Source organism: Uloborus diversus, chromosome 4 (assembly GCF_026930045.1).
Source record: "Uloborus diversus isolate 005 chromosome 4, Udiv.v.3.1, whole genome shotgun sequence".
NCBI lineage: Eukaryota > Metazoa > Arthropoda > Arachnida > Araneae > Uloboridae > Uloborus > Uloborus diversus.
Window position 1 is genome coordinate 168,485,067 of NC_072734.1, and position 19,182 is coordinate 168,504,248.

General features: G+C 35.8%; 1 protein-coding gene across 2 annotated transcripts in view; it reads left to right on the forward strand.

Annotated features, from left to right (window-relative positions):
- Positions 1–12,737, forward strand: part of LOC129221652 (uncharacterized) — a 99,384-nt gene extending 86,647 nt beyond the window's left edge. For both annotated transcript variants that reach the window (XM_054856180.1, XM_054856179.1), the window contains exons 4-5: positions 8,199–8,384; positions 8,476–12,737. In XM_054856180.1, coding sequence (XP_054712155.1) covers positions 8,199–8,384; positions 8,476–11,496 — 3,207 coding nt within the window. In that variant the 3' untranslated portion in view covers positions 11,497–12,737. The remainder of the gene's footprint in view (positions 1–8,198; positions 8,385–8,475) is intronic.
- Positions 12,738–19,182: the final 6,445 nt, after the last annotated feature.

Here is a 19,182-nt window from a genome sequence, read left to right on the forward strand (position 1 = left end):
AAGAATTCGCGTTAGGAATAAATTTCTTTACCGTGGAAAAAATCGCGTTATAGCCATTTCGCGTAAGTCGGATCGCGTTGTAGCGGGAGTCGACTGTATTTTAAAACTTCTCTAAAGTATAGTTGAAAATATGTAAAAAACGTGTCTTAAAAGTATGTGTTGTTAGAGGTTTTTTTCTAGTCCCTAAGTATAAATGAACTTGTGCTAGTTATTATGTAATGAAGTAGTAGTGATTTATTAATAACTTACAGACATTCTACGCATAAAATCATATATTTATAACATCTAAATATGGTCTACTCTGATGAGTATAGCTAATTTTAGATTTAGGCTATGTTGAAAAAAAAAACTATTCTATGAACTTGCGAAACTTATACTAACCATCAAACTCATCGTATTTTACTTAAAACAAACAAATTTGTTAGTATGGGGGTAATAAGAGACACCTGTTTATTACCCCTACAAAAAATAAAAATGGGGTAATAAGAGACTGGCCCACAACCTGTAAATAAAGAAGACTTTCAAGATTTCAAAAAATAGTACTGGTCAGAAGTTTACACATTTTAATAACTCCCAAACACTTCACCTACAAAATATCGCGAACTTTTAAGGTAAGATCAACGTGAAGGGTTTTTTTTCATTGCATGAAAAAAAAATCAAAACATGTTATAAACTTTTAAATAAGTGTATTGTAGTAAAGTATACATATGGTTCTTTATATTACATATTTTTAAAGTTGTCTAATTTTTTTTTTTTTTTTTTTTTTTTTTTTTTGTGATTTTTTGACTGCGCCTCTTATTACCGCTGTCTCTTATTACCCCGGCTTCCCCTGCATTTTGTTTCCACTGTACAATTTTCCTGTCATCAATTAAAAGACTTTGAACTTGGTGCCAATTTTACTATGGGCAAATCGGTTTTTAACCCAAAACTTCCTTCCATACTATGTCGCGATTCACGATTTTATCCCAATCGAGATTTTCATTTGGAATAAGTACTCTTAGTGTAGTTGGTCACTTTACGCCATAAAATGCTACATACAGCATGCTATCCATAAAAACTAATGATCCACAAGACACTCCAACAAATTATAACAACAAAATATAAACTGTCTCTAGACATATGTTTTTTCGAAATAAAATTTAGATGCGTGATTTAAAAAACATATAAAACTATTTGAAGTGTAAAAAAGAATATAAGTAGATAAAATAAAATAAGACGATCAAGCAATAGTTTTGCTTTAAAAAAAAGCCTTACATCGACTTGCATAGTGCTTTTGAATTTGTTTTTAGCCAAGTGTGATTGAAATGAGCCAAAGTGGCTAATATCAGCCAAGCCTGGCAACCCTAAGCTAGTTTAAAATTTTAAAGCAAGAAGAGACAAATTTTCATTGTTATGGTTGCAAATCGTCTTCCTTATGTGTCAATTCACATTTTTTTTTCAAGGCTTAACTCAATTAGACTTCGTATTAAAAAACTTTTTTTGTAAAAAATCGCGTTTTTACAGAAAAAAAAACACTGATGTAGATGAACTTAGAACGCTAAACTACAGTTAAATCCAAAATTTCATCCAAATCGTTAGAGCCGCTTCCGAGATACGAAATATAAATATATATATACATACCCACAAGAATTGCACGTTTAAAGATATAAGATAAGAGCTTATCTTCAGATATCAGCAGAAAGAATTTTCAATTTGTCTAGTCTGGGATGTTAACGTTAATAGGCAGTTTGCACTATTTTTTTTTTTTTTTTAAACAAAAAGTGAAGTTTATTAAAAGCCAATTTATGCTTGTTTAATGTCATTTTTCTAGCCCTTTAGAAATCTTAATTGAGTACAAATATTTATTTTGTTGACATGTAAGGCCCTTTATATGGTTATTTTAACAATGCATAACTTTTAACCACAAGAACGTTGAAAAACTGGTACCAGCCCTTAAAAACATTACTTTCGTTACTATCCATGCAAGTTAGCCTCCTTAATCTTTCGGTACCCGGGCATCGCGTTTTAGATTCAAGGAGTTTCTTCGGTTAAAGAATACAAAGTTTTTTTTTTCTTCATATCACTTTTTCCTACTTATGTCACGTTAAAATAATTCTGATGAAAAAATTTTACTAAATAAGTTCCTCTCAGTCATTATCCGGTACGCTCAGGTATAGGCATTTGAGAAACAACTTTTTTCTTCACACCACAGGCACACATTTTACCCTTCTGTTACTTTTTTCATATTGTATAGTGCTATGGACTGGTATATTTTCCATTGATCACAAAAATGTATTTTTAAGGTTGATAAAAAGCAATCAATTTGCTTTTATAATTTTGGGCTTTCAAAGCCATTTCTTAACTGCTGTTACAAATATCAGGTTAGTAAAATTTAATTGATGAAAATTTTTAGGTCTGTTCCCCCGTTTTGCTATCAATATAATTCCCGAATTAGCTGATCACCGTAAGTCACTTATAGGTTTGACTTTTACGTAATGAAATTAGCTAAACAAGCATTCATGTCTGTCGCTATAAAAGTGGGGATAACTTGTAAATGTCAGAAAATATGCGTCAAACACTTAATTACATATATTTAAGCTTTCTTATTAATGATCGAAATTACCGCATTTACTCGTATAATACAAGTTTTGTTCTTTGCATTTATGATCTATATCTGATAAATAGTTCTCAATTACTTTAAATAAAAAGAAAATGACAGCTTCAAAAAAATATATGATCCAGCATTTCGATCGTTTAACAGTAAACTAAATTCATCATTAAAGAAATACTATTTTTTTGGTGTTGATTGTTTTGGATTTTTAATAAATATTTGTGACTTTTTTTCTGGTCTTATTCTCCAATGTATTTCGAAAGAGAGAGAAACGTCGTTCAAATTAAAATTATTTGGGCAGTAAGCGATAAAAGAAGCAAAGAATAACAAAAAAATTGAACCGCCGAAAAAACTGAAAAGCAAAAAATAATAAACCATTTTAATTAAACCTTAATAACTAAGTTCTTAAACTGATGTAAGTATACCTGAGTATATATTTTTGTAATAATTTAGAGTTTTTAATTAACCTTAATAACTCAGTTCATAAATTAATGTAAGTATACCTAAGTAGTTTCGAGTCGGTGCCAAACAAGCAAATTAATTATTTTTGTTAAGCGTGAGGCGCAGCGGTGGCATATGGCGACACGCCCCTTCGCCGGAAAATGTCGAGCGTTCACGAAGTTAAACCCGAACGTCGTCGAGTGGTCTCGAAGAAGCACGTGTCGAGTATTTGGCTGCTACTGAGCTTTTGCCTCATATACAACAGACAAAATGTTTATATCATTGTTCATCATACTGAAGAAGGATTTCTTATCTTGTTAAAAGCTCAAATAAATGGTTTTGTGGGTCATAGTATTATTCAGCGTAAGTATGGCATAACAACTGTAGCCGTTAATTGCATACATGATCCTGAAGATTTTTCTCACTGGTTGTTTGCCTCTCTCGTGCGAGGTCCCAAAGGTTTCAAAGCTCCAACGAGAGGTACTTTTTGTTGTATACGATCTACTAGTATTCATGATTTAATGATGGCGTGTGGAGGGAGCATTTTTTGAAACATTTATGTTTATCGCCGGACATTTCACATTACATTGCTAATTTTATTTGGTTATTTCTTTAAATTTAGGTAATTTAGGGATCTTTGTTTATTTATTGTTTGGCACCGACTCAAAACTACTTAGGTATACTTACATTAATTTAAGAACTGAGTTATTAAGGTTAATTAAAAACTCTAAATTATTACAAAAATATATACTCAGGTATACTTACATCAGTTTAAGAACTTAGTTATTAAGGTTTAATTAAAATGGTTTATTATTTTTTGCTTTTCAGTTTTTTCGGCGGTTCAATTTTTTTGTTAAAAAGTTTTTATTTTATAATTTTTTGTGGCTATAAGCTACTAATGTGGCTATAATCTGTATGCTTATATTTTTGATTACTTTTAAAATAGCTACCTACCTTACTTTAGCTATTAACATATATATATATATATATATATATATATATATATATATATATATATATATATATATATATATATATAATCGTATTTTAACAATTATCTGTTGTGTTACATAAATAATTTTAAAAAAGCAGGCTTTATATACTAATATGGGTAGGCCTACAAAAAATGCTGCTCGGATGAGGAAAAGATGTTTAGAAGAATCTATTAATGAGAAAGAAAAAAGGTTGGAAGCAAACAGAAAGAGAATTACATTAACACGTTCACAGGAGAGTTTAGGTCAGCGCGAGGAAAGACTGTTGAGAATGAGAAGCTAAAATAACGATAGGTTATTGCAAGAAGGTTATAAGCAGCGCGCTCGTCGTTTAGATATGATAAGAGAGCGACTTTCAAATGAGAGTGAAGAGCAACGCGCTCATCGTTTAGATCTGATAAGAGAGCGAGTTTCAAATGAAATTGAGGACGAACGTATGCTGCGTTTGGATGCTGCTCGTAACCGTTCAGCAATGGTGGTACTTCACGAATCTTCCGAGGAGAGAACTAATCGTCTGAGCGCCATGCGACAAGCAGCTCGCGAGCAAAGAAACCAGTGTAACGCAGAAAACTTTAAGAAATCAATTAATGTTTATGCTGACTTGTCGTGTTCAATATGCAAAAAAAATTTGTATCCTCAGCAACGTAGGAAATTGCAAACTAAAAATTTAGGCTCTATTTTGCCTAACGAACTGGTAGCTTTAGGTAATATAATTACTTGTTCACGATGCTCAAACAATATTAAAAAACATAAAACTCCACCCCAGGCCTATTGGAACAAAATGTCGGTAGCTGCAATACCTACAGAAATTGATGAGTTATCGGAAATTGAGAAACGTTTTATTTGCAGAGTAGTGCCATTTCTTAAAATAATAAAAGTTCAAAATCGTTTGAGCCAAGACTGGTGCAAAGGGCAGGCAATCCTTTTTGCTCAGGATGTGGTCGAGCTGGCGGAACAACTTCCGCTTGAACCTTATCAAACTGGATTAGTGCTCGTAGTACAAAGTCGTGAAAATTTAGAACATTCTAGGGAGTTTCAAATTGATATAGGTAAACTTCAAGTGGCATTGCAGTGGCTCCTAAAGAATAATGCACTGTATAAAGATGTTCGTGTGCATTTTCCTACTGTGATCGATATTTCTACGATAACACAAATTACTGACGAACCCGCACATGTTCATGACAGTGAAGAACCAATTGTTGAACGGTCAACTGTTAATAAAAATAACTATACTGTCTTGCATGCTTTATCTGATCTAGTGCCAAATAAGTTACTACACAAACCTCACGATGAACGAGCTTTAGCAGAAATGCAGAGACTGAGAGCTCTAAATCAAGAGACTGACAAATCTAAAGCTCATTCATCGTGTTTTTTTTTTTTTTTTTTTTTTTTGTAATACACAACTCAGTAATAAAAAATCTGTGAGCGAACAATAAATCACTCCTAATATCTCACCTTTAGGTAAGGAATTTTTCCAAATTTACATGGGACCAAATTCTAGGTACTCTTTCCAATAAAAAAACAACTATCGAAATTAGACTATTCTGTAAAAGTTATGCGTCGTCTTACACGAAAAAAAGTAAAAAACCTGTGAGTGAACAATAACTCACCCCTGTTTTCCATCCTTTTGGATAGGAAATTTTTTTCCAAATTTATATGGGAACAACTGGGAAAATTCTTTCCAATGAAAAAAGAACTATCAAAATCGGACGAACCTGTGAAAAGTATTGCCTGGTCATACATGAAAAAAAGAACTTATATATACGGGTCGACTTGAGAACCTCCTCCGTTTTTTCGTCGGTTAAAAAACTAATCCTAATTACAAATACCAGAGATTGAGAGGTCTACACTGCCGTGGGCAGGTCAAAGGCAGTAACTGCATTTTTTTTTTTTTTTTTTCATTTTTTTTTTTTTTTTTTTTTTCATTTTGTCATTTATTGTACGTTAGCTTTGCTGTACAAACTAACTTATTTGGTTTCCGCTGAAAAAAATATATAACTCCACCATTTTCTTATTGTTAGTACTACTGAATCCAACACACATTTCTTCAAATATCTCGAAAACTCATTTCTGCAGATACTGCCGCTTACCTGCCCACGGCAGTACACACGAGAGATATACAGGTCTAAAGCTCATTCATTGTGAGCTTTTTTTTTTTTTTGTAATACCCAACTCAGAATCAAAAAATCTTGGAGTGAACAACTAATCACCCCCTCTCCCCCCCCCTTTGGGTAGGAATTTTTCCCTCAAATTAATAGGGGAATTACTTCAGGCTATACCCTTTCTAATAAAAAAAGAATATTCAAAATCGGACTATTCTGTAAAAAGTTATGTGTGGTCATACATTAAAAAAAAAATATATACGTGTCGACTTGAGAACCTCCTCCGTTTTTTCGTCGGTTAAAAATAGTACGTCACCATCACTAAACTTCGCCCTATTTTTTCATACAAATCCTGAATATAAAAAATGTTTGACGACTGGCACTGAAAACTAACCCTAATCACAAGTACCAGAGATTGAGAGGTCTACACTGCCGTGTGCAGGTAAAGGGCTATAACTGCAATTTTATCTTTTTTTTTTGCATTTTGTCATCATTGTTTGTACGTTAGCTTTGTTGTACAAACTAACTTATTTGGTTTCCGCTAAAAAAAATATAATTCCAACATTCCCCAGTTGATAGTACTGAATCCAGCGCACAGTTCTTCAAATATCTCGAAAACTCATTTCTGCAGATACTGTCGTTTACCTGCTCAAGACAGTACACACGAGAGACATACAAGTCTGCATCTCATTCATCGTGTTTTTTTTTTTTTTTTTTTTGTTATACCCAATTCAGCGTCAAAAAATCTTAGAGTGAACTACTAATCGCCCCCCTTTCCCCACCCTTAGGGTAGGATTTTTCCCCTCAAGTTTATATAGGAACAACTTCAGGCTATACTCTTTCCAATAAAAAAAGAATATTCTAAATTGGACTATTCTGTAAAAAGTTATGTGTGGTCATATATAAAAAAATCTGTGAGTGAACAACAATCTCCCCATTTTCCCACCCTTAGGGTAGGAATTTTTTCTCCAAATTTATATGAAACCAACTTCAGGGTATAACCTTTCCAACAAAAAAAGAATTATCAAAATCGGACTATTTTGTAAAAAGTTATGTGTGGTCATACATTAAAAATCTGTGAGTGAACAACAAATCAACCCATTTTTCCCACCCTTAGGGTAGGAATTTTTTTTCAAAATTTTTATGGGACCACCTTCGGGGTATACCCTTTCCAATAAAAAAAGAATTATCAAAATCAGACTGTTCTGTAAAAAGTTATGCGTGGTCATACATTTAAAAAAAAAAAAATATATACGTGTCGAATTGAGAACCTCCTCCGTTTTTTCGTCGGTTAAAAAATGCATGCATTCATTCATTAAATATGAGAACAGATTTCCCTTTCTTCGGAAGTCGAATAATAAACTTGACATGCGTGGACGACAACTTGAACTACAATACTGATACTAAACTTATGCTTGGAATAAGAGCAGCGTAGTGCTCTATTATCTAATGGACGACAAAGGAATAAACAACATGTGTGACTTTCATTTGTGAAGCATTTTTTCTAAAAACGTAATACGACAAGGTTAAGATTGCAATTTCATTCGTATCGGTTACTTTCTCCTTTTTCTGTTTTTCTAATTTTCATCTGGTTTATTTTCCTTTATTTCAGCCTTTCAGAAACCTTTTTTTTATGTGCGATTATCACAGAATATCTACATTTCACGCTGCTTCATCTACTCGGCTACGCATCATCATAAAATTATTTGCGATGGGGGAAAATGTATTCAAATTGGTCAAACAAACAAAGAAACAAAAAATATATATATCTGCCTGCAGCTAAACACACTAAAAAAATAACTTCTGATTCGTCTAGCAATTTTGGTCATATACGCGATAGTGTGTTGCATTTGACCTATCCAATAACTACCATCAAGACAAATTTCCTAATATCCATAGGATCTTGTCATGATTCTGTTGATTTTGCCACAAAAGAAAAATATTGCTACTGCTCTTTTTTTTTAGCTATTGGTGTAACAAGTGCTAAACTTTACAAAACACATTATCGTAAATATTTCATTTAATTTTAATTACGTAACTGAAGATAAAAATGATATTTATTTTCTCTTTTAGCAATATAATGAAGGTGGTGCAAGAGGAGATGAAGGAAGTCCGGCAAGTCTCGGCTTTAGCGGCGTCGAACTAAGGCACGATGGTTACGTAAAAGGCGAGACACCTACCATACCACAAACAAGCTTCAGTTGCTCGGCTCAACCGTATAATCCGGGGCTGTACGCCGATACTGAAACGCAATGCCAAGTAAGAAATGAAAAATTGTCAAACTTCTGAACTAATTTCATTTTTCTCGAAAAATGAGACGATGCTTGATTTGGGTTTTTGATTTTTGCAGGTTTACCACGTTTGTTTCGAAGATCGCCAGGAAAGCTTTTTATGTGGCCCAGGCACGAACTTCAATCAACGAATCTTGGCTTGTGACTTTTGGTACAATTTTGACTGCCAAGAAAGTCCTTCATTCTACTCTGTCAATGCAGACATAGGAAAGGTTCCAGATTCAGTGTTCAATGCCGGGCAAGGAGGAAGACAACCTTCCCCTCAACAGCCATCTTATCCACGAGTTCCACAGCAACCACCATCTGTGGGATCAAATGTGCCTCGAGTAACCGCTCCGCCACCACGAGTTCAACCACAACCTGAAAGACCGTCTTATCCAAGTTTCCCACAGCAGCCTCCATCGCAAGGATCTATTCCAAATCGAGAAAGCGTACCTCCTCCTCCACAGAGAATTCAGCCTGAGTTTCCTAGAGTTCAAACTCAACCTCCTAGAATAGAGCCCCAGATTCCCCGAATACAACCCCAGCCACCAAGGATTGAGCCACAAATCCCACGTATACAGCCACAGCCACCTAGAATTGAACCTCAGATTCCAAGGATACAGCCACAACCACCTAGATTTCAACCACAACCACCTAGTATACCCTCTCAGCCACCAATACCTGAATTCAGGCCCCAGCCTCCACCAGCGTTTGTACAACCTCAATATCCACGAATTTCTCAACCAGGGGGACAGCCTTCAAAGGTAAGACCACCACCGGTACAACAACTAACGCCATCGATACAACAAGAAGAAGATACTGGATATCAGTTTGGTGGAAATAATCGTCAAAAGCCAATATCATTGCCACCACCGCAGCAGGTTCGTCCACAAACATCCAGACCAGTGTTTCCTCCCGTTGTTTCTCCACCCAGAGTATCGCGTCCACCTCTGACACCTCCAGTCATTCGTCAGCCAGAAATAGCTATATCGCGTCCCAGAGTACCTATTGCAGTCGGCAGGCCTGAGTTCCATCCTGATTCTCATTTGAAAGGAAATGTTGATTATCGACCTGCACAACAACCTCGACTTCCCCAACCAAGCCGGCCAGTAGGCACTGGATATCCCAGTTACCCAGTTTCTCAAGTGCCAGCTGCACAAAACCCAATAGAAAAACCTTCAAGGAGACCATCTTACCAACCTCCAATAACTCTCCAACAAGAGCATGTGGATACAGAATACGTTCCTCCACCACCCCCGCCGCCTGTTAGACAGCCATCAAGGCCAACAACAGAATATATCCCACGGCAGCCTCCTCCCAAACAGCCATCAAAACCTACAACAGTATATGTTCCACCACCTCCTCCACCCCCACCTGTGCAACAAGAAATAGCACATATTCCTCCACCTCAGCCACCATCTCGTCCAGCTTATGTGCCTCCACCTTCACCTGCCTTTCAAAAACCCGTTGATACTGGTTACGGAAGACAACCAGCTGTAGAGAAAAAACCAATTGAGAGTGGACACGGAAAGCAACCGCCTGTTTCACCATCTATAATCAGAGAGCAGCAAAAGCCTGCAATTTCTCCTCCATCCAGACCTCAGGTGTCTGTGGGAGTAAGACAACCTCAACAACCTCAACGGCCAAAACCAGTATTTCCTCCACCTTCGGATCATCCAAATTCCAATATTAAAGGTGGCCCTGGTTACAATCAACCACCACCTCAGGTACCAAGATTTGAACCAACTCGAATTTCCAGACCGTCGATACCACAAGGTGGATATCAAGAACCCCCCAAGCAAGTCAGACCTCCTGCTGATGTCGAAAAATTATCTGTGAAACCAACTATCGAAAAAAGGCCCACAGCTACAGGATCTGGCGGCTATAAACCACCAACACAGGGTCGAATTAAAACACCAAGTGAGCCACCAAGAAGTGTTTATCAACCGCCTATTCAAGTTATAGATCATCCACGCAGTGAAATAAAAGGAACAGGTTACGAAGGACCAATTGCTCCTCAACAGCCCCAACGTATTGAATCTCAATCATCACCTATTTCTGGTGTCAAGCGACCGCAAACTGGTGGTGGATATCAAGAACCACAAAAACAGCGCCCAAGAGCTCCAATAGTAGTGGCAAGACCTCAGCCACCTTCTTTGCCGCGAACTTCAGTTAAACAACCTGTTGCTCCACCAAGTCGAATGAAACTTCCGAGTCAAACACAAGTACAAAGTGTTTCTAGTGGTCAAGCTTTCCGACCTAGCCAGCCAGATGTTCCCTCTCACGGAGCTTTTGACCATCCCAATGCTAATGTCAAAGGTGGTGGTGGTTACAATCAAGTCAGACCTCAACCTGTTCAGATAACAAGAAGACCTTCCAATCCACCTTCTTTGCCTTCCACTTCATACGAGCAAAAAACTCCCTCCGGCTGTGGTAGACAAGGAGGTGGATGCCGGCCTAGAGGAGATGGAGGTTACAGTCAACAACGAATTCCTCAGCAAGACTATAAGCCACAAAGATCACGAACCAAAACAGCCCACTCAATAAAAACACCGCAAGAATTTTCTGGGGTGAAAGATGTTGGTACTTATCAGAGACCTCCAACGGTATCTTCGCATAGCAGCATAGTACCAAAACAAGTGAAGCCAGATTATGATTCTGGCTCCAGTTATACAAGAGGACCTGACATTTATCCTAAGCCTGAATTTGGCCAATCAAATGGGCCGCATCCACCTGTATCAGTTCCGTCCAGAGCAAACCATGGAATAAAAGAAGGACCAGCTCCCCAAAACAGCATCGCAGAGAACAAACCCACTTATCAAGGCCTTCCTGCGTCTTCGGGCTCCGGCACTGCTGTTCGTCCGGAATATCCTTTCCGGGAGGTTCCAGGACACCAACCTCCACATCAGCCACAAGTTTTCCCTTACAGAGAGAATCCCGATCATCCTAATGAAAGCCTAAAAGGAAGTGCGGCGTACAGGCCACCCCCACCGGCCGGTTACCAAGCAGCAGCTTCTGAAGTTCAGGAGCAGAAAGTTGCAGCCGAAGCCAAACCAGATACATCATCTCCGTTGTTGGGAGATGTAGGTGTCGAGTAGAATATTTTGTAAATTATGGAACTGCGTTCGGAAAATGTTCGTTGGAGGATGAAGGCCCTCACGATATGTTCGTAAATGGAACATTTGATCTCGACAATAGGAGGATGAGAATCTGGAAAAATGGCTGATATGTATTTTTGATTTCATCGTTCTCAATCGCACAAATCACGAACTTACGTTTGCTTATTAATCTTCCAAACAACTGATCACACGGATATACGTTTAGGACAATGGGTACGGTTTCAACTAATGGGTCTGGGCTTGTGATTTTTCTCGATAAAACAGAGTAAATAGGTTAAAAAATAACCTCACAGTTTGTAGCATTTTTTGGAATAGGAAATCGATTCTCAGTCATAAATAATCGACTTCGGAAAAGAAATACTATTGCCATTTGAATTTTGATAATATCTCACCAAATGAAATAAATTATTAATTTTAGTCTAAAATGTTCGCGTAATCTGTGATAAAGAAGACAATGTCTTCCGTTTTTGTGAGAAATTTAGAATGCAAATATGATTAGGTCTTGAGTGTAGAGTATTTTTCTACAGAGCGAAAAAAAAAAAAGTCTTCATTCAGTTGATTAAATTTACATGGTGCAAAATTTATTTTTAATATTGGTATTTCAGCATTAGAAAGAAACCTTAGGTTGTTATACATGATCTTATTACTGCGTGTACATAATATTTTACAATGAACTGATTGTTTACCTGTGAATTTTTCATGTGAAAACGCATTGTTATATCACCCAGACAGGATGTGTGTTATGTGCTTTACTTGGGATTTTGAATAACTTATTGTTGAAGTGCGTCCAGCTTTTCCCTATGCTAATTTGGTTCGTTTAATAGAAATATTTTTTTTTACAAAAAGAAAATCATTGTATTCTTTCATGAAAACAGGTACCTGAACGATTGCACGCATTCCATAAAAGTTACATTTACTTATTTATTTCAAACTTCAAAGTAAAAATCTTATCTTGAGTCGTACTTACGTCAAAATACAGTAATTGTAATCAGTAAAGCTTTCAGGCTTAATTAGCATGGGGAGGAGCTTTATTTCTTCTCTTCCACGAGGCATGTTTAGATTCTACGGTGAAAGAAAAAAAAAGCTACTATGGGAAAGCAACTATTCATTGTCCAGAATCTTCACTGCCCGTGGAATTGCATACTCTTATTAGTGTCCGTTTCTGTGTTCTGCTTTTTGTATCTATAATTATGTAGAAGTTTATTAAACATTTCCATTTTTAAATAGTCGTTGTTTGTTTATTTCTTTATTTCTTTATTTTTTTTTTTCATTTTTATGTCATGGAAGCCTCGATTAATTTGTCATCAAGGATCGAAAAAATTAATAATGGGCTATTCTCCGTGGAAAACGGTGATTTTGCCCCGCACGTGACCGCCTCATATATTTCATTAAAAGAAATAATTCAAAAGGACAATGATAAAAATGTTAATGCTTAACAAATTACAAACGAATGTATGATTACTTAAGCAAAAGATTTCGTCATTGCCTTTTTAAATAATTGCTTTCTAATGAAATATATAAAACCCTAACGTGTGGACCAAGTGGCTACTTTTTCCGGGAATGGCCCAATACATAATTTTTTTCAATGGTTTAAACTATTGTTTGTCAAAAAATGAGAAATGTTTTCTTTTCATTGGAATCTTTGCTTCCAAAATCTACAATTTATTTTAACATTAATATATTGATAGAGCAAAAATATTAACTCATTCATAAGCAAGTTACAAGAGGTTGACTTTGGATGTCCCGCACGTGACGCATGCAAATGAATTAAATTTTAAACAACAATATTGTTTAATGAAAATAACTGTGTCAGGAGTATCTTTGTATCAAATATAGAAGTTGAAAAATTTGCTTACCCCTGCTTCATTAAAATACAGGGTGCAGAGAAAGGTATACTCTCATTTTGGAGAGCAATAAATAAAATATTAAATGCAAAAGATTGGAATTTTTCTATTACCTTTGGTACTTCAAACAGTTTTCTTACATTAACGTTTAAAAACGATATTTGGAAGATGGCGACCTCCAGTAGCAATGCACTCATGTAGCCGATTTTGGAAGCTTCTGGCTGCGTTTTGGCACATCTGAATCGGAATGGCGTTCACTAGGGTGGATCGAAAAAAAAAAACAAATTTCGAATCTTAATTTGGAATACCTGCCAAAAGCTGTGCATGTGTAAGTACAACACACATGTAAAATATTATCAAGTTTGAACAACTTTTTGAGGGTCCTACCAAGTCTTCAATTTCTTCAAAAATAGAAAAAAAGTACAATTTTCCAAAATTTTTATGAAAATACTAGGGTTTAAAATTTTTGTTGTAATACGGTTAAAATTCTTCCTCTAAACACTCTTTTCATGTGTCTTCACAATTATTTACAGTCTTTGCACCATTAAGTTCGCACATAAGCCGTTAAGTTTTGCGAAATTAGCCAAAAACTGACTTTTTTTAAGCTTTTTTGCACATTGCAATATTTTTTCTTTTAAAGTCCAATTTTCTTTTTTAAAACGCCTGTACAGAATGCAGTTTTAAATGGAAGTGAAGTTAAACTTTATTACATTAACAGTCCAGCATCCACTAAAAAAAATGGTAGCATTTCGAGTTCCATTCTACCTTTTCCATTTGCCGAATGAGGGACTTGAAAAGTATCAGTTAGTTAAAGTCACAGACAATAGTCAGTTCGTCACATCCATTCATGAAACGTCTTTGAAATCATTTTTTGATTCAAACGATAACATGATACTTCGAGATTTGATTTTTGCTCTTATGAAGCCATCTCTTGCCGATTGATTAATCACAAACAAAGAAGCTTCTGTCACCACATTAGCACAGCGTTCCACCACCTGAGTGTGACAGAACTAAACGAACGCAAAATTGGCGTTGGTGTTTTCAATCTATTGTTGAAGACTTTCATTAGATATGCCAGCTAAAATAGGAGAGGGGGGGGGGGGCAGTTATTGCACATTCTTGCCGGTTAATAACATCAGAGTAGTCTGATGCATTAAAGTTAACACTTGAATAATAGAATTCTCTTATTTCTTCATGAACAGAAGCCACTTGTCTGGCCTTCAAAATCTTCGCAAAGCCAGTTCTCTGATGTACTTTGTTCATCAGTGATCACTGTTAAGAGAATATTTTCCGGGTGGCAAAAATTGGCATTTCGTTGAATGACAGGATCAATATTTTTTTTAGATTTTCACTTATGTAACGAGGTGCTGTAATAACATAGAGGAGGAACAGCAAAAGTTTTGTTTCAATTCCAGAAGTAGAAAAATTTGCAACAGAGCCATCAACATTTTTTGGTGTTGATGTCACTTCAAAAGGGGAGCAAATGAGGCTTTCTCAGCCAACGCTATCAAGAGTGTGCTACCAGTACGGCATTTCTGACAGATGTACGATGTGCTGCAGCAATTGCTTCAGACACATTATAGGATTTTGGTACTGTGTCAAATAATTGTCACTGATAGGAATACAATTCGAAGACAGCGACAAGAGTGTCACAGGTGTCACAGACGAAGTACGTGCTTTTCTTCAAAACCTGCAACCTAGAAGTGAAAGGGTTTGAAAAGTACATTTTTCGATAGCCGAAAAGACAAAACTATGACAAAAAGAAATGGTTGGAGACAGATACCAACCAAGAACCACAAGCGAGGAATCCATGGTTGAAAATTCCAATTCTCTTTATTTGGGTCATGTGACGCCAACTTCTGGAACGGGAAAACATGTCGCGACAGTAATGTGATTTTTGATTTGAAAATTTTTTTAAGCCTTAAGGATTTTTTAGCTTTTTGCTGTGATGGCACGGCCACGAATATACCAGAAAGAAGAACGGTGCAATTGTGGCCATAGAGAATAAAATTGGATATCCTGTCCCAAGGTTAATCTGCGAACTGCATACGAGCAGCCTTTGCGTCACCTGTTCACAATATTTGATGGTGAAACTGCTGGTCCATGTGAATTTTCGCAGGACTAATAGGTAAATTGCTAGACAGGTGCGACAATTTACCACTGGTCCAGTTTGAAGAAATTACGCTCCTTGTCGTAGGTGCTGGGCTGTTAGTATAATAAAGTATAATTTCATTTCCATTTAAAACTGCATTCTGCACAGTCATTGAAAAAAAAATGGATTTTAAAAGAAAAAATATTGCAATGTGTAAAAAGGCTTGAAAAAAGTCAGTTTTTGGAAATTTCACGAAATTTGACGAACTTGTGTGCGAACCTAATACTACAAAGAATGTAAATAATTTTGGAGATACATGAAAAGCATGTTAAAAGGAAACATTTTAATAATATTAGAACAAAAATTTTGAACCGTATTATTTTCATAAAAATTTTGGAAAATCGACCTTTTTTCCTATTTTTGGAGAAATTCAAGCCTTGGTAGGACCCTCAAGGAGTTGTTCAATCTTGATAATATTTTACATGTGTATTGTTCTTAGACATGCACAGCTTTTGGTGGGTATTCCAAATTAAGATTCGAAATTTCATTTTCTTTCGATCCACCCTAGCGTTCACTTCTTCGATGAGAGAAATTTTAGTATTGGACGCTGTTTTTTGTTTTCCCCACGAAAACCAAGTATACAACATTGTACAATGAAGTAAAATACAACGAATGTCAAAAATGTAAAAAAAATGAGAAACAAAAAAATTTACAGATACTGCGCATCACCTTCCCACGGCAGTACACGTTCATAAATCGAAAAAGATCATCACGCAAAGTTGTGAATTGTAACTATGGTGCGGCAAACTTTTAAAAATACCTTGACAGCCTTTGCAACTGCAAATAGAAAAGAAAAAAAAAAAAGGTGCACTTTAGTTCTCACTTCACCACTAAAGCATAGTCATCTCATAAAAGCGGATCTTGAATTTTAAAATAAATATATTTGCTGCTGCCATCTGTTGGGAATAACTGACATTGAAAACGAAGCCTACTCTTTTAAGAGGCAGGAAGTGTCGATCTCACCATCACTGTCCCCAGGGGTGTCCACCGGGGGGGGGGGGGGAGAAGGGTCATGGCGCAGACTGCGCCATTAAAATTTTTAGAGGGGGTATTTTTGGGGGGGATCTTGATATTTAGGGTGGTGGGCCCTTGCTCTTAGGGGGGGGGGCACCCCTGCTGTCCCTTCCTGTGCCGTAGTATGGCAAAGAACTCATGTTTATGTGACGGGAAGTATAGAAATTTTCTGATTTAACAACTAATTTCCATGAATTGCCAATGATTAAAAATCTGATGCAATTTTCAGGGCCGAATTTAGCTCCATGCCGCCCCTAGGCAGATTTGAAATCTGCCGCCCCCTCCCCACTAAAAGAAGCAAAAACTCAAAGACACGCAAAAAAGTGTTCCCGGTATTTAAACTGTCCAGCTTATGAAGAGATGATGACGTTTCACATTCAGGGGCACCCCGATGGGAGGTTACAGCGATCGCCCAAAAAATCCCTTATTCGGCAGATTTTGCTGACGATTCGGAAAATTTGGAAATAATATTGCATTTTTTTTTTTCTTTTTTTTCTTTTTTAAAATTGTTTTTTAATGATACCTAACGTTCCTTCTCATTGAATGTTATGTACGTATGTGTGAAATGCGTGTAAGCTCGTGTTTTATCATTCGGTAAAATTAGAATTTTCCTCCTCCCTAAAATTTTTGTTCAATGTGCCTCTGTTTATATTATTTAATTTTGTACATCGGGGGTTTCATGGCTCAGGTACTGCTCTTGGGCAAGTTTTCAAATGATTCACATAAGACCAATTTAAATAATATTTAAAATATGTATATTTATTTACAATTATCAATTAATCGAGCAGTTTATTTTTTCATGGCCCTATACTTCCGTAAAGCATGTTCTCTTTCATTCTTTGAAGTTTTAAAACATTCACTTATCATGGCAACGCAGATGAATAACTGAAAAATGATATAGACTTGAGTTAGACCTATCTATAAGGGCAAAAAAGATGATAGAAAATGGGGAGATAAAGAGTAACAGAGATTTGTCTCGAATGCTAAACATGTTAGTATGCTTCACATAAGACAGCATCTTTATTTTGAGCAAAAATAGCTAACTTCTTTGCTGTTTCATTACTTGTTATCATTTTGTTACAAATCCTGTAAATAGTAATTATTGTAGGAACGTAACCTGTAAATAGTTTCCCGTAATGAATATACAACCCCTTTTTCATTCGGCTAAATTATACGACCCCTAGTTTCTTTCTTTTCATTGATAACGGTCTACTACTTTACAGAAGCGTGTGGAATATTTGAGAAATTTCTTTTCGGTGTATTTAAGCCGTTAGCGATGGATAAACAGTTAGTTTCGATTCAGATTTCGAACTGAGAAGATTTTTGCTCTGTTTATAGCGAGGCATTTCGCTGTGTTGTTTTCGTATTTGGAAGTAAATACGTGTGTAAACGTTGAGTTTACGGTGTTGTGTGATAATTGCTTAATTGCTGATGAATAATTTAGCAGTTGTTGAAGATCTTTCCTGTACATAGTGTAAATAAATTTCCTGTGTTTTTATCAAGAACTGTGTCTTCATTTCAAGAAAGTGGAAGTCGCACCGAATCCGCTACAATTTGTTCAAAAAAAAAAAAACATTTCGATTTTAGAAAAAAAAACAGAAAAAAAACTATTACATTCCGAATTAATTCTGTTACTTTTTTTAAGTTACATATTAGTGCTCTTTTGATCAAAACTATGCTTTGAAATCAAACTTAGCTTAATTATTTAATATCTATATCGCTGAATCTTTGATAGCACTGAACTTTAATGTCTTGTGCGTTAACCATTTTATCAGTTGTCATCTTTATTTATAACAGCATCTTTTTCCCCCCATTTACGAATCAAAGTTTGAATAATTTCCTCTGTTATTGCGTTCACTTTTTTTTTTTTTTTTTACTTGTGTTTTTACCACTCCTTACTCTTCAATAAGGTATGTCATAAAAAAAATAATATTGACTTGCGCAATTAGGATGCACTGTATCTGCCCCCTAGAAATTCATTTCTAATATTATTTTTGAAAAATATTAAGCTTTAGCTACCGGGAAACAAGCTACAAAATTTGAAAAAAAAAGCTAAAAAATGGTCAATTTCCAAAACTTTTTACGAAAATAAAATGTTTAAAATTTTTGTTCTGATAGCATTCAAATGCTTCCTATTAACTCCAAGAGAGATGGATTCATACGAAAGCAGTTGCATAATCGAGACTCAATGTCTTCTTCGAGAACAAATAAAGGCTTCCTTAAAATGCTCCGAATTTAATGGAAAAATAACTATCAGTGGATGATTGCAGTATTGTTGTTTATGCACCTGAGTGAAAGGTTGACCATACGTTACGTAAACTTTTCCATGCATTCAAATTGTTGTAACTATTTGGTATTTCAAATCTTGCAGTAGATTAAGTATGTTTTGTTTCACATATACCGTACTTTTTACTTATTAAATAAATGAGTTAATTGATGATAATTGTCTGTAGCCATTAAACAAAAGGCCACAAGCTTATAATAAAGTAAGAAAAAACGTCAAAAAAGCAAAAATTGCAGATAACGGCAGACATGTGTTTTGGCGTTAAAGGGAACGCCTTTTTCAATGCGCATTTGGCTTTTGTCAGATGTCTTTTCATCCATAAGCTCATTACTTTTTGCATTGAAAAAGGCGTTCCCTGTAACGCCGAAACA